This window comes from Quercus lobata, chromosome 4, assembly GCF_001633185.2.
Source record: "Quercus lobata isolate SW786 chromosome 4, ValleyOak3.0 Primary Assembly, whole genome shotgun sequence".
In the NCBI taxonomy this organism is placed as follows: Eukaryota; Viridiplantae; Streptophyta; class Magnoliopsida; order Fagales; family Fagaceae; genus Quercus; species Quercus lobata.
The window spans coordinates 39,428,878-39,444,591 of NC_044907.1; the positions used below are offsets into that span (position 1 = coordinate 39,428,878).

General features: G+C 37.3%; 1 protein-coding gene across 1 annotated transcript; it reads right to left on the reverse strand.

The window, feature by feature from the left end:
• Window positions 1-9,602: 9,602 nt before the first annotated feature.
• LOC115985173 (uncharacterized mitochondrial protein AtMg00310-like) lies at window positions 9,603-10,178 on the reverse strand. The gene has a single exon (XM_031108135.1). It carries the CDS (start codon window positions 10,176-10,178, stop codon window positions 9,603-9,605), a length of 576 nt encoding a protein of 191 aa, XP_030963995.1.
• Between the last annotated feature and the right edge of the window lie 5,536 nt (window positions 10,179-15,714).

Here is a 15,714-nt window from a genome sequence, read left to right on the forward strand (position 1 = left end):
ATCACGTGGTCGTGGTAATAAGTTTCTTACTCGAGGTAGTAGTAGGATGTTAGTGGTCTAAGTCACTATTGTGTAAACTTCAATTCTTTTATAATGGATCTGTTTTATTTTGAGGATAGTTAGGTTAAATCCTCCCTAGATTTTTTTACCGGTTTAGTTTTTCTAGGTTATCATATCGTTGTGTTATTTATTTTTTGCACTATTTCAATGATATAATTTATCTGTGTTAACCTAGATCTGCATAATTTACTTAAGGTAATCACTTGGCTAAATAACTAGGTTAATCTATTTGTATTTAAGGGGTCTAAAAACGTACAAGCAGTATCAGAGCAGATTAGCTCTATTTTTTAGATCCTTTGATCTAAGAGTTGATCCTTGACCCATTCTGTCATGAAACATGGTCACTCTCTTGTGATCCCACCTCACTTTAATGGGAACAAATATGCTTACTAGAAAGTAAGGATGAGAATATTCCTAAAATCTATTGATGAGAGAGTTTGGAACTCCGTTGAATACGGATGGGAGAAGCCTACTACTCCAATTAATGAGTGACAAATTTCTCAGAAAGAAGCAGCGCTTTTAATAGCAAAAATATGAATGATATTTTTAATGCTGTTTCTATGGAGGAATTTAAGAGAATCTCTAATGTTGAGGTTGCTCATACTGCTTGGAATATTCTCCAAACTGTGCATGAAGGCATGAAGGTAGTTAAGATTAACAAACTGCAGCAGTTAATTTCTAGATTTGAAAGTATTAGAATGCCTGATGATGAATGTTTTGATGAATTTTATGCTAAATTGAATGATATTGTTAACTCTGCTTATAATTTGGGTAAAATCTATGATCAACCTAAAATTGTTAGGAAGATTCTTAGATCCTTGACTGAGGACTTTAGACTCAAAGTGACTGCCATCACTGAAAGCAAGGATGTGGACTTCATCCCTATTGATGAACTTGTAGGATCTCTTAGGTTCTATGAGTTGGACCTATCTAAGACAAGCAAATCCAAATCAATGGCTCTTAAGTCTATTGATGATGAGCTCTCTGTTACAGAGATTACTTACCTTGCCAAGAATTTTAGAAATTTTCTTAGGAACAATAACAGAAGGGCAAGTGGTAAAAATAATGCTGAACCTATAAATTTTAGGAGGAATGATCCCACTAAGGTGAATAATACCAAAAACCTAGAGAGAAAGTTGGTCAAACCCCTAATAATTCTATGGGTCAATAATGTTTTAGATATTAAGGGTATGGTCATGTGAAATCAGAATGTCCTACATTCTTAAGGTCTAAGGGTAAGGTTATGGCTATAACCCTAAGTGATGATAAAGTTTCTGACAATGAGTCTAGTAGTGATGAGGATGGAAACTTCATTCCTTTTATAGCTACTATTGTAGTTAATAAAAGTGTTGCTGTTGAAGAGATTCCTTTTGATGGGGAACTCTCTGAGGATGCAGAATTGCAAGAAACCTACAATAAACTTTGCAAAGTTGCTACAAAGGATGCTATAAGTGTTGATTTAGGCTTAAAGAAAATTGCATCTCTTGAACTTAACAAGAAAAATTTGCTTTTGAAACTATTTGATGCTAATGAATTGTTAAATAATGTGAAGACTGAGAACGTGCTTTTGCTTGATAAAGTTAAGAATTTGGAACTTGAATTATCTGTTGCTATAGAACAAACAAATAGATCTGCTAGTTCCAAACTTAATCACATGCTGAGTGTTCAAAAGTCTCAATCAAACAAAACTAGTTTAGGTTTTGTAGAAAGCATCTCTGGGCCTGAAACTCATTTCACAAACTTTGCTCCTTCTTCTGAGCCCCCCGTGAGTGAGGTTGTCAAACCTGTAGAAGTTACACCTCCTAAGAAGATTAGGGTTGATCTTCAAGAGTCTAAACCTAAGACTTCTAACCCTCCAAGGACAAGGTGCATGATAGACCTACATGGGTTTGTCATTTTAGTGGAAATTCTGGGCACATTCGTCCACATTGTTTCAAGTTGCAAGCTGCTAAGCAAGCAAATAAGCCAAAAGTACCTGTGCCTCAGGCACAAGATCCTATGGTACTTATTGGTGAATTGGTAAAGGCTTTAAACCTTTATTCCAATCCTGAAGTTGCTCAACATTCTAATGTGAATAATAACTCCAATGCAAGAGCTGCATCTAAAAAGTTTTGGATGCAAAAGGCTCAATCTAATTGTGTTTTTCTGACATGGTCCTTGTGCTTCATCGTTCTATTCTTTGTGACCATTCTTTTTTTTTTTTTTTTTTTTTTTTTTTTTTTTTTTTCTAGGATTTGCATTGCATATCATTCATGCATTTCATGTTAGTTGTTTTTGTTATTTCTTTTCAAAAAAAAAAGGAAAAGGGAAGCAAAATGTGTTTTGCATTATTTTCTTGAATTTGAAATCAATGTTGGCCATATTATCTTTACATAACATGTCTATGTACCTTGTTTAGCTTGGATGAACTTATTTATTACACTTTACTAGTTTGAGTTTTGTAGTGCATGTTGTGTGGGAAGATGTTTATAGTTTTTGATCACTTGATCTTGATCTTGAAGTCACATGCCATTGATTGTTGAACTTGAACTGATTGAGAAATGTATAAATAACCATCTTACCACTATTTACTAGCCAATCATAAACACCTTAGTGCATATCATAAGATTTTGTGCTTCAAAAATTGTAACACATGCACAAAGAGAACATAAGGTGTAGCCTCGATTTAAATGCTAAAATTGGTGTGTACATTATTAGGATATAATAAATTCAATCAATTAAAATTGGTGTGTACATTATCTTGACTATTTTAATAAGTAACTGATCAAATAAAATTGGTGTATACATTATAAGGTAAATTAAGAAACTTACATGATTGCAAGCTTGTTTTCTAGGAGATGTGGAAGTTATATGATGTAACTCTTTAGGTGATAGTCTCTTTCAAATTTATGTGATGAATTTTGTAGAAATTGTGATTGCTTACTATTCATATATCACCTCACTTGTATCTCAAGTTTTTGCTAGTTGCACACACTACACAAGTTACTTTTTGCTAAACTTTATACATATTATTATGTGTGATTTTATTGTGGCTATCTAAGATTGAAAATTCCTTGATTTTAATGCAAAATGTGTTTGAAGTTTGAGATTTAAGGAAATATTGATTGAAAATCTTATTTTTGGAAGTGTTTTTGAAAAACATTTCATCTCATACTCATGCATTATATCCATAATATATTGTGCTTTGAGGAGTTTCTGCATTAAAATGCTCTGTTTTTCAAAAAAAAAAAAAAATTTCCAGAATTTCGATCGATTGAACCTGTTTCTCGACCGATCGAAATTACGAGTAAAAATTTGTTTTGAATCTGCTTGGCTCGATTGGTTCTGGATCAATCGAATATAATTTTCGATTGATCAAATTTGTTTTTCAATCAATTGAAAATCGTTCAGAGTTTTTTAAAATCATAAGTTTTTCACGTGTTCTATCACTATTCAAACTTTTTCAAAAGTTCTTTCTCTCTCTCTTCGATTGGTCAAAATTCAAAGCAAGATTTTTGTCGTTTTCTGTCAAAAATTTTCAAGGGTTTTTGTCTTCTAACTCCGGTAAGACACTTTTTCCCCTCCTTTTTCATTTATTTTCATATTTCTTGCATATTTTCATACATTTTGGGGAGAATTTCGAAATTGATGAAATTGGCTTATTTGATTGATTGATTTGGTCATTATATTATGTTATCTAACTTGTGTAATGATCAATTGGTCAATTTGTTGGGATTTTTGAAAGTGGGTTTTCAAAATTTGGGGGTTTTGGTATAAACTCTATGTTCAAGCCAATTTTGTGTTTCTAAAGTGTAATTGGACTATTATCAATGCATTAGAGCATGCATCATGCTTTAATTCTATTCATGCATCATATAGATTGTTATTTTTTATATTGTTTTTGCTCGAATTGTGTCTAATACAGTCTGCCCTTGGTTTTTTTTTTTTTTTTTTTTTTTTTTTTTTTTTTTTTTTTTCTCTTTTTTTCTATCCTTTTTGCTCTTTAGCATCATGGTTAGGAAGACTAGAGCCCATAAGACATCCTCTTCTTTTTCTGCTCCATCTTTTGATAGTGAGAGGTTTCTTAGTGAGAAAAACCAGGAAACTTATGAGAAGCTGAACATTCTTAGGAATGTGTGGGTGGAGAGGAAAGTAGTTTTAGATAAGCTTGACCTAGAGATTAGGAGAAACTTTGAACGTAGCGGCTAGTTGCCTTTGTTGGATGTTGATCATCCTCCTTCGGCTGCCTTGACCAGAGAGTTCTATTCGAACCTCTTTGTCCACTCCAATGATTCCAACACTCAGTATGTGAAGAGTTGGATACGAGGTAAAGAGTACAACATTACTCCTACGGTAGTGGTCTCTGCTCTTGGGGTTCCTAAGGTCCAGCATCCTATTTATCCTTAAGATGAGTCTGCTTCCCTTGATGACATCATGTCATATCTTACTAGGACTTCTATCCAGTGGGGTTCTGATCCTTGGATCACTTCTCACGAGTTGACTGAGATCCATTATCACTTTTTCTAGATTTCTTGCCGTTCGATCTGACCCATCTCTCACTTGCATACTATTCCTTTAGAGAGATGTGCATTTTTGTATGCTCTTGTCACAGACGCTTCTATGTGTTTTCCTCATCTTTTCATTCGTTCTTTGGTTGAGGTTCATAGGAGTAATTCTATTGCTAATGGTTTTTTTTTCCCCCTTTTTATTCATCGGATTTTGTTACATTTAGGTTTAGAGGAGTTTTCGGCATCTGAGTCTATTCATATCATAGCTCCTATAGGTACCACATTCCTTTGGCAGAGGGCTGCTCAGATGCAAGCTAGCTCTAAACGCCCTAGAGTAGTCTTCCTCTGGTGCACCTCCTTCTCCTCATCCTTCTTCAGGTGATCCGACTGCTGATGCGTTCGTTGATCCGACTACTGCTGATTCTCCACCTTCTGCTTCGGATGTTTATAGCATTCGTCGTATGTTGGACACTGTCATGACCGTTCAGGCAACTCATGGTCAGCTTTTGGTGGACGTGCTTACTGAGCTTCAAGCCTTGCGAGCAAATTTGGCGAGCATTAGACGGTCACCTCCACCACCTCCTTTTGATGATGAGTGATTGCCCTTCGGCACTTCATCACAAAAAGGGGGAGTACATATGGATGGAGATAGGGGGAGATTTTTATTTATTTATTTTATTATTTTGGAGCTTTGGAGTTTTTAGATTGTATCTAGGTACTTCACTTTGTACTTAGTTTTGGCTCATGATGTATTTATTTTGATGTCTTTATTTTTGATGAGTTGTATATGATAGGGGGAGACATCTTGTGTTTATTTCTGTTTCTTGTTTCACATTGTGCTACATTGATTATTGATTTATATTTATGAGGTTATTCATGATATATATCTTGTAGTTTATGATTATGTGAAATCAAGAATTTATTTTGTTTTACTTGTATTTTCCACACGCATTTATGTGTTTGTTAAGTGTTTCGAGAATATATAGGTTGATTCAGTCGTGCTGCTGTCTACACTTGCAATTGACAGATAGTAGTTAGGTTGAATTTGTTTTTGTTGGGCAATGTTATTGTAATGGGTTGTTTTTGTAAACTTTGAGCTTTTTGTTTATTTTTTGTTTTGTCACGGATTACCAAAAGGGGAGTTTGTTGGGTTCTAAGACTTTAGGTTTAAATGTATTAGAACTTCATTTTGTAATGTTGGCAAACCATGGTCAAAACGTTTAGTCTTGTTTTAGACTTGCTCAAAGTATGTTTATGTGTAAAGTTGGAATCAAGTGTACTGCAAGATTTATTGTATAAATTTACCTAGCTCGATCGATCGAGAATTATACTCGATCAATCGAAGCTTGTGCAGATTGTTTTTCTGTAAAATTTTCCAACTCAGCCCAAGTCCGTTTGACGTGTAGGGTTTTATATTTTGCCTTAAGTATAAAAAGAAAAACCCTAGTCACATTTTAATATGGTTGTTTATACTGTGTGTATGAATCTCTTGTAAGATCTAGAGGTGTTTGCCTTCATACATACTTAGGATTTCCAATCTCAAAATTGAGGTCGAGAGTTTGGTGATCGTTTCAGTTGCTGCATAAAGAGCATAAAGAAAACATAAGTGGGAGTACTTGTGGTTGCTGTGAATCCAAGAAAGAAGTAGTCCATGGACTTGGAGCTGTCATGTGGTCATGATAGTAAGTTTCCTACTCGAGGTAGCAATAGGATGTTAGTGGTCTAAGTTGCTATTGTGTAAACTTCAATTCTTTCATAGTGGATCTATTTTACCTTGAGGATAGCTAGGTTAAATCCTCCCCAAGTTTTTTACCGATTCGGTTTTCCTAGGTTATCATATCGTTGTGTTATTTATTTTCCGCATTGTTTCAATGATATGATTTATCTGTGTTAACCTAGATCTGCATAATTTACCTAAATTAATCACTTGGCTAAATAACTATGTTAATCTGTTTGTGTTTAAGGGGTCTAAAAACGTACAATTTGCATTGACAAAAATATGAAAAGAGATATTAGAAAGTATGCTGAAGGTTTTTTTTTTTTTTTTTAATTGAAAATATATGGGTCGTATTGAGTTTTTTTTTTTTTTTTTTGAGAAACATATTGAGCTGATCCAATCTATCAAGAAATGTGTAAGGGTAACAAGAATTACAACCCATTTTAGTATGATAAGTTTATGATTTACACCTAATTTGAACTATACCCGGCCAAATCAAACTTAAATTCCATTTAACCTAATCCGTTTGCTAGGTCTAATCAAAACTTACGTCGGATCCATGTTCTTGAAGAATTCAAAACTGCAGGACCATGGGGTTTATAAGAGTTAGCTGCAACTTTAATTTATTAGTCACCACACACAACCCTCCCTTGACAATTTTATTTATAGCCCAAACCGTAAGCTTTGATTCTATGTTTTTGCATTACATTAAAAGGTCTATTACCAAGCAATAAAATGAACACGTGACTTTTTAACGTAGTAATGTTTAATCAACTTCGATTAAATTCCTACAACTTATTTTTGGAATAAATAACTACAGGCAATGTGATAGCTCCTTCTCCCACTAGTGGGCGCAAAGCTATTGGCTTCTCCACTTTGAAACTCAATTTTATTTTATTTTTTTTTTTAATTTAATTTTATTTTTTTTTTATCAATAATAATGACTAGCTAGCTAGCACTATTGGTGGCCTTTTCAATATATAGACCAATCCTAAGGGACTTACTCATCAAAAGAGTAACATCACATCTAATAATCACCGCTTTAGTAGCTGGGGTGTATAACTTGTAGCCTTATGTAATCGTACTGTAGCCAATTATTATTATTACTTTCCTAGCTTTGTGGTCGATTTTTTTTTTTTTTTTTTTTTTTTTTTTTGCATCAAGAACATGAGTATAAGCAATGCATCCAAAACATCAAGCCTTCGAAAACGTAACCAAGATTTATATGGAGTTTTTATAGTCCTAATTAATGATGAATTTTTTTAAAAATGAAATAATTAATGATGTACCTATTCAACATAAATATATAGCACAAGAAATGACATCCGGAAAAAATAAATTACTAAAATTTTTATTATGCAACATGCATCTAATCAATAATCATATCCATGATATCCTCTCCATTTTATTAATAAAATACCCACTTTGCTTCTCAAGTACGAATGTGAATATAAGACTTCATATTTATGATTCAGAAAATAAACCTAGCATTTCTACCATGGGCAAAACTAAAGTACTGTTATTTAGCTAACCAACACTTTCATTAAGGGAAAACATCCCTATAGGTCGTTCCAAGAACACAAGATTCACATATTTTATGAGAAAAAATCAAGATACGAAATCTTCAAAATCATCCTCTCACATGACTTGCCAACAACAAATTCTTTGTATTATCACCCCTATTTTACCAACATTGGCATGCAAAGCTCTTTCATTTTTTGCTTTGGTTATACACTCGCTTTTATAATGCTCGTAGTACCTTTTGCAATTTTAAAATTGAACATGAGATTTACAGTCATTCGAATGGTGCTCGTATTTTTTGCAATCATGTAACTGAATTTGAGATTTATTAGGAGAAAAACATAAATGATTTATTATGATTAAATAGACTTTTATTGTTTCTCAGAATAGTACTCATTGTTTTTATCTCAAACTCTTCCCATTCGTCATCAGATATAATGATTTGTCTTTTTTTGATTTTCCATACAACGCCTTAATCAATCCTTCTTCTTCTTTTTTTCTTTTTTTTTTTTGAGGAAGAAGTCAATGTAATTTATTAAGAAAAACCCGATAAATCGGTTTGGAATACAGAATAAAATTGAGGTGGAACATCCTCCATCCAAACTAGAAAATCTGGTATGCCAATTGCATATCTAGCCAGACTATGTGCTAACCTGTTGCCTTCCCTCTTTGTATGAGAGTAACGCAACTCATCAAATTGTTGGGCCAAAAATCTTGCATCCTCCAAAAGTAATCCGTATGGCACCAATACCATCCTATCCTCCCTTAAACCCGCAATAGCATCCAATGAATCTCCCTCTAACACAGCCCGGTTCACCCCTACATCAGCTGCAAAGGAAAGAGCCCATGTCGCAGCCAAAGCTTCTACCTTAGAAACACCTGACATCTGGTGCACACCTTCGAACATGAGGCAATAACAAGACCTCTGCTATCTCTAATAACCACTCCTATACCAAATTTCTTTTCTGTTGGGAAGTTCGCTCCATCAAAGTTAATCTTGAAAGTACCTGATGGTGGAGGCTTCCACTTACATCTCGTTGGTTGAGTGCCATGGGAACTGGATTAGGACTGATCTGTCTTGCTTGGTACTCGGCTAGCCATTTTTTTGAGAGAAGAGCAATCTGATGGATGGCATCTGCTGTTTGGTTAAACCGCACTCGGTTTTGCTGGTTCCAAATGGACCAAACCGTGACTGCAAATAATTCCAGTAGCTGTGTGTGTTTGATTATCCAAGATAAGAGTTCTTTGAAGGTTAAGAAATGTACTTCACCTCTGAAACTCCACTGTTCCGGATTTGCCCAAACCAAATCAAGCTCAGAGCACGACCACAGTGCGTGGAGTGAATTTTCTGTATCATCTCGGCACCTCACACATAAATCATCCTCTGTAATTCTGCATCGAAACAGAGCATGTTTTGTTGGCATGGCTTCACGGCACGCCCTCCACAGTAAAGTCTTCACTTTTTGTGGCACATTCATGGACTATATCTGCTTCCATACTTGTGTATCTTCAGTTGTTGCCGAGTCATGAGCTCTCTCCATCATTTCTTCCTCCGTTTTTAGGAATTTGTATCCAGATTTACAGCTGTACACTCCGTTGCTTGAATAAGGCCAAAACAGAACGTCCTCCGCCTCAGTTCGGCCTAATGGAATATTCTTGATTAATTCCGCTTCTTCCTCATGAAATAAACCCTCCACCATCTCCACGTTCCATTGCCTAGTTTGTGGATCGATGAGGATATCCACAGTTGAGTCTTCAAAGTCTACTATTGGACAATTAGATAAAAAGGGAGGATGCTTCCTTGGCAGCCAGTGATCCTACCAAACTCTAATTTTTTTCCCATTGCCAACCCTCCACCTCGCTCCCTTTTGAATCACATCCCTCCCAATGAGAATGCTCTTCCATGCATAAGAGCCCAATCTTGAATCCTTAGCCTCCATGATCGTTGTATTTGGAAAAAACCTTGCCTTAAAGACCTTGTAGAAGAGAGTATTATGATCATGCAAAAGCCGCCAAGCTTGTTTTGCTAGGAGTGAATCGTTGAACATGGCAAGATCTTTAAAACCCATACCACCCACTGCTTTTGATTTAGTTAAGTCATCCCATTTTACCCAATGAATTTTCCTCCGGTCACCTCGTTGTCCCCACCAAAACTTTTTAATCATAGCTTCAATCTCATCGCATAGTCCCAAGGGAATTTTGAAACATCCCATTGTGTATGTTGGGATGGCTTGGATGGCTGATTTTATCAACACTTCCCTACCTGCTTGTGAGAGTAGCTTCCCTTCCCATCCTTGAATTTTTCTCCACACCCTCTCCCTAATGTAGTTGCAGCTTGCTTTTTTCCCTTTCCCAACCAAGGATGGTAGACCCAAATACTTCTCATACTGCATAATTTCTGGAACTCCCCAAGCTTTTTTGATATTTGTGAGAGTGCCTTTTTCAGGATACTCAGGCCCAAGGATCCCAGGCCTGAATGAAAAAGAAGGATTTGGTGGACCGGGCCTTGACTCACCGCAGCTAACGAGCTGTTTAAGAATCAAGTAGATGCAGAGAATACTCCTGACAATATACAGAAAAAATGACAAATAAGGATATCGAAGAGTGCCAAAAATATTAACAACGTAAGTTCAGAAGGAAAGGAAAACAGGATTAGTAAGACGATAAAAAAAAGTGCTGCGGGGATCCTGGGAATTATGAAGCAGTGTTTCATTAATAAATTATCTGTTTGATTACAGAAAGCTCACTAGGACGTGATACAAGGTCCAATCAAGCTCAAAAATTGCAGTCTTGAATGGCTATTTCAGCCTTCAAAACTTGCAAAGTTTGATTCTCGTTGAATCCGAGTATGTGCAATAGTGGCCTTTACAGGATATCGGGAAGCAGTATTTGTTCTTCCTTCAGTATTTTTTTCTTTCTGCATAGATTTTTCTGATGGTTCTTTCTAGAGAATTTCTTCTTTCTTGTGTTTTTTTTTCTTTCCTTCTCGCTGCCTTCTTCACAACCCGTCCCCTCCTTTTATAATGGAGTTTTTCTGGGTGTCCCGGGTTCCCCTGTTTTGTTCTCTTGCAAACAGAGCATGTTCTGTCCCTGTCGCCTCGGTAAGTCCCTTTGCCATTTTCTCTCATTCTTTCCTTCTCTTGGTTCTGATTCCTTCGAAAGCTTCTGGTTGGCCATCCTCTTTGGGACGTGCTAAGGTATGCCCTTCTCGGCATCCCCATTTCTGGCGTATTCCTCTTTTCCCTTTCTTTCTTGTTTGGGCGGAATCCTGTTCTGCCATTTTTGAAAGTCATTCGTTTCCATTCTTCTTCCCTGTCCTGGTTCCCCGAGGCCCTTTTGCTGTCTGTGCCATGAGAAGTCGCTCGCGTTTCTTGTTTTTTTCTTTTCCTGTCTTCTTTTTACCGATCTGTCCCAGTCTTCCTTTTTATTTGTGTTTGAAGGGATTTGAGGATCCTTGCTTCTTTATATTTTGCCGTGGTTTCTTTTTGGGATGCTTCTTCCTTTTCTGGGCTTCAGGATCCTCTGGGCCTTCCTTTTATCCCCCATGGGTCATCCGTGCCTATTACTTTGGGCTTAGCCTGAGATTTTTCCTTTTGGGCTTGACTTGTTCTTCTGTTTTGGGTTTATTTCATTATGACCAGTTTTAGACCTCAACAATATTATTCTTCATTGCAGCATCAGTTGCTTTGCTAAAGAATAGGGTTGTTTTGGCTTTGTTAATTTTTTGTCCCGATGCCTCTTCATAAGCATTCAAAATATCCAGCTCCCACACTCCTTAATGGTTGCCCTGCAAAAGAGAAGACAATCATCTGCAAAAAGCAGATGTGTTAGTTTTGGGCCTGTCCTACATAAGGAAAAACCATGGATATCACCATCCATCTCCGCCTTTTTAATCAACCCATTCAGCCCCTCCGTGCATAGTAAAAACAGGAAAGGAGATAATGGGTCTCCTTGCCTTATACCCCTTGTTGGGCAAATCAAACCACTAGGCTCTCCATTAACCAAAACTGAGTAAGTGACTGTGCTCACACACACCATAATAAGATTAATCCACCCTTCATTAAAACCCATCTTCCTCATAATCCCCTCAAGGAAATGCCACTCAACCCTATCATAGGCTTTACTCATGTCTAGCTTAATGGCCATATAACCATGTCTACTAGAGTTATATCTTTGCAAGCAATGTAAAGTCTCAAATGCCACCATAATGTTATCAGAAATTAATCTATCCTTAGTAAAAGCAGATTGGTGTTCAAAAATGATGAGAGGTAGTATTTTCTTCAAACGGTTGGCTAAAACTTTGGAGAAAATTTTATACAATACATTGCAAAGGCTTATGGGACGGTATTGGTGAACATGTTCGGGAGAATTAATTTTTGGGATAAGTGTAATAAAAGTATGGTTTAGGGGAGTAGGTAGAGTACCTGAATTTAACCACATCAAAATGGAAGAAGTGACATCACGGTTTACCGTGCCCCAAAAATGTTGGTAGAAAATGGGGGGCATTCCATCCGGTCCAGGAGCTTTTAAAGGAGCCATTTGATTTAACGCCACTTGAACTTCACTTGCATCAAAGGCACGGCTAAGTGAAGAATTCATCTCATCTGTAATAACATTAGGTACAAACTCCAACACTCTTGCAAACCCATTATATCCCGATGAAGAGAAAAGTGTGTTAAAGTAGTTGACAAAAACAGGTGCTATCTCCTCCGGATGGGCCTTCCAATTACCATCTCCATCTCTAACACCCTCAATCAAATTTTTCCTAAACCTCTTCGTGGCATAGCTATGGAAGTATTTCGTATTTTTATCCCCTTGTCTTGCCCATAGTAACCTCGACCTTTGGACCCACATAGTTGCCTCCCTATCCCTCAACACTTCAATATCCTTCTTCAACTGCCTAACCCTAGTATTATCCCCACTAAGGACAGCCACACCTTTGGCCTTGAGGAGTAATTTCCTCAATTTATCCAACTCCCTCTGCACATTCCCAAAGACATTCCTATTCCACCAACTTAGATCCCTACCACACTTTTCCACCCTATGTAAAATACCCACACTAGACTCAATGATACTAGAGTTATGCCATACTGCTTCAACAATTTCATTACAACCCGGATTGGAAAGCCACATTTCCTCAAATCTAAACGGCTTCTTTCTATTGTGTGGTTCCAAACTCGAAAAAATAATGTGAAGGGGGATATGATCAGAAGAATCACAACGCAAGTGATGAACCTTAGTCCCAAGAAATTTCAAAAACCAACTGTTTGTGGCTAAACCTCTATCTAATCTTTCCCATATCGAGCTTCCATTCTCAAAATTTCTAGCCCATGTGAATTTAGGACCCACATATCGCAAATCCATAAACCCACACTCATCTATTACTTCTCTAAAAAGTTGCATTTGATTGTGAGGCCTAATTCCACCTCCCACCTTCTCGTCTTGCCTAATGATCTCATTAAAATCCCCAACACACAACCATGGAGTATTAGAATGAGAGTTGAGGTACCTAAGTTGATCCCATGCTTCAGTTCTCCTTGCTGTCTCTGGTTCACCATAAAAACCTGTCAAACGCCATTCATTTTCTGAATCCTTATTGATGACTGCATGAATATAATACTTCGAAGAATCCACTACTGTCAGATTGATTGAAGACTTCCAAAATAAAGCCAGTCCTCCACCTCTCCCTTCCCTTGGGACTACCCACCGATGGTCAAACTCAATACTTCTTTGTACAATTTCTAGCCTTGCATCATCTGTGAGTTTCTCGGCCAAAAACACTACAAAGGGATCTTTTGGCCGTGTAATTTCCACAAGCTCTCTACCTGTACGTAGGTTCCCAAGCCCATGACAGTTCCATGCTAAGCAACTCATTGCTCCTGGCAGGGCTGATAGTCAGCCTCCGCCAATATAATTAACCCTTCATCATCTTTCTGAGACGCCTGAAACCGCTTCGATGGAAGTTCAGAAAAAAACACTTGAGACTTGAGAATGAATAGGCCTTTTTCTTCCTATGGTAAATTGAGTAGGTGTGATTTCATTTGTTGTTTGTGGTCTGCTCCTACGAGTCCAAGAGGGAAGAACACGTCCCTGAACAATATTTTGTGAAACCCTATCAGGCACGTGAGGATGTGGTTCTGCACTTGGCTGCCTTGGCACGTGAGGGAGAGGTGCTTCACTTGGTTGACTTGGATTTGTTCCACTTAAAGAGGCACGTGACATGGAGAACTCAGCTGTATCCGGACTCATTCCAGACCTCTCTGACTTTGATGACTCTTTAATTGTCTCTTTTAAGGCAGAATCAATTCCATTTAAACAGCTGGGCAGCCCATTTAAATTAGAGTTTAAAGGCAGCGAAGAAACCGGACCTGCATGATCAGTGGGGTTAATTCCTTTATGGCCATTGCCCATTGAATGCGTAACAGCTCCTTGCCTGAAACGGTCAATGCCGTTTGAGTCATGCTCCATTTCAGAGTTACCACCGGACTGGTTCTGCATGTCAGGTTGCTCCTCTTCCATCGGCTGTGATGTTTGTCCAGCCTTCGTACTCATCTTCCTCGTAGAATAATAACCCGGCACCACAATGGTATTCTTTTTGGAGGCCATGAATGGAGGAGCACGTAAGCTGGGACCAAACTCCCTTTGATCATTCCTTAAAGTCCCCTCGCTCTCAATCCAAATCTCGCAGTCCCTGTCATCATGCGTAAGTCGACCACACCAATAACAGATGTTTGGTAATCGCTCGTACTTGAATGAGACCCACACTTGCTTATCATCTTTCAACGAGATAAGTCGCCCCCTGCATAACGGCATTGTGATATCAACTGAAACTTTGACTCGAATAAAGTGACCTCCATCATAAACCTTCGAATCCGACTGCTTGATCACCTCTCCCACCCCTCCACATATTTTTTCCGCCGCCTCAATGGTCATATACCTCAATGGGAGTCCATGGACTTGTACCCAAAAGGTAGTCCTATCATACTTGATGTCCTCAAGTGGTCTATCATTGTCATAGCGCTGCATAGCAACCAAGTGCTTATCGAAACTCCACTGCTCGCTGCCAATGATCCTGTCTACATCATCTTTGTCTTCGAAAGAAAATAAAATCTTATGATCACCAATATTCTGAATTTTGAAACCCTTTCTTGCTCGCCACAAAGGATTAAAAGTTCTAGCAATCGCTTCAGCATTAAGGGCTCTTCTAGTCAGAAACTTTGCTGCAATCTAGAAGGTTTTTACACCATCTTCTGGCATGAGGCAGCAACCTGGCCCTTCTCTCTCAGATAGGGAAAGGCGTGTCCAAGATTGGGCAAGATCCTCCATAGAAACTGTTTCCCTCACCCCTGAAAAAAAAAAAAAAAAAAACCCACTAGCCGAGGAATGCACTTGGTACTCCAAGGGACCTGACGACACCTTCAACAGAAGGCAACAAACAATTCTACAGTACAAGAGAGTGCAGCACAAGAAACTGAGCTCTCAAGCAACAGAGAAACCCGACCCTCTTGAAAAAACAGTTAATTAGTTTCTATGCCTTAATCAATCCTTGTTACATTGAAATGTCTTCGATACCGCTTTGTCAATGGCTAAAATTATTTTCCCATCAATGAGCTTCACATCATAGTTTGAACTTGCCATTACTAAGAATTCGAATCAATAACTTTGACATCAATTGTTATAAAATACCTTCTCCAAAAAAAAATAAAAAATAATTTATTGTTACTACTTTTTTCCTAGTTCGTTTGTCCTCTATTCCATTTTGGGATGTCCCAAAATATTATCCTGTTTCTAAAAATAAAAATTATTAGTTTACTAATGTTCCTATTATACCCCTACTTTATTTTCAAAACTATTTGAAAAGAAAACTAACTAATATTTAAAAAATTTAATTTAATTGGGGCACCTTTTTAGTTGTCTCATTAAGAATAA

What these genes read in the sequence shown, in the direction of transcription:
- LOC115985173 (XM_031108135.1), bottom strand. Translation starts at nt 10,178, where the DNA reads ATGCAGTATGAGAAGTATTTGGGTCTACCATCCTTGGTTGGGAAAGGG.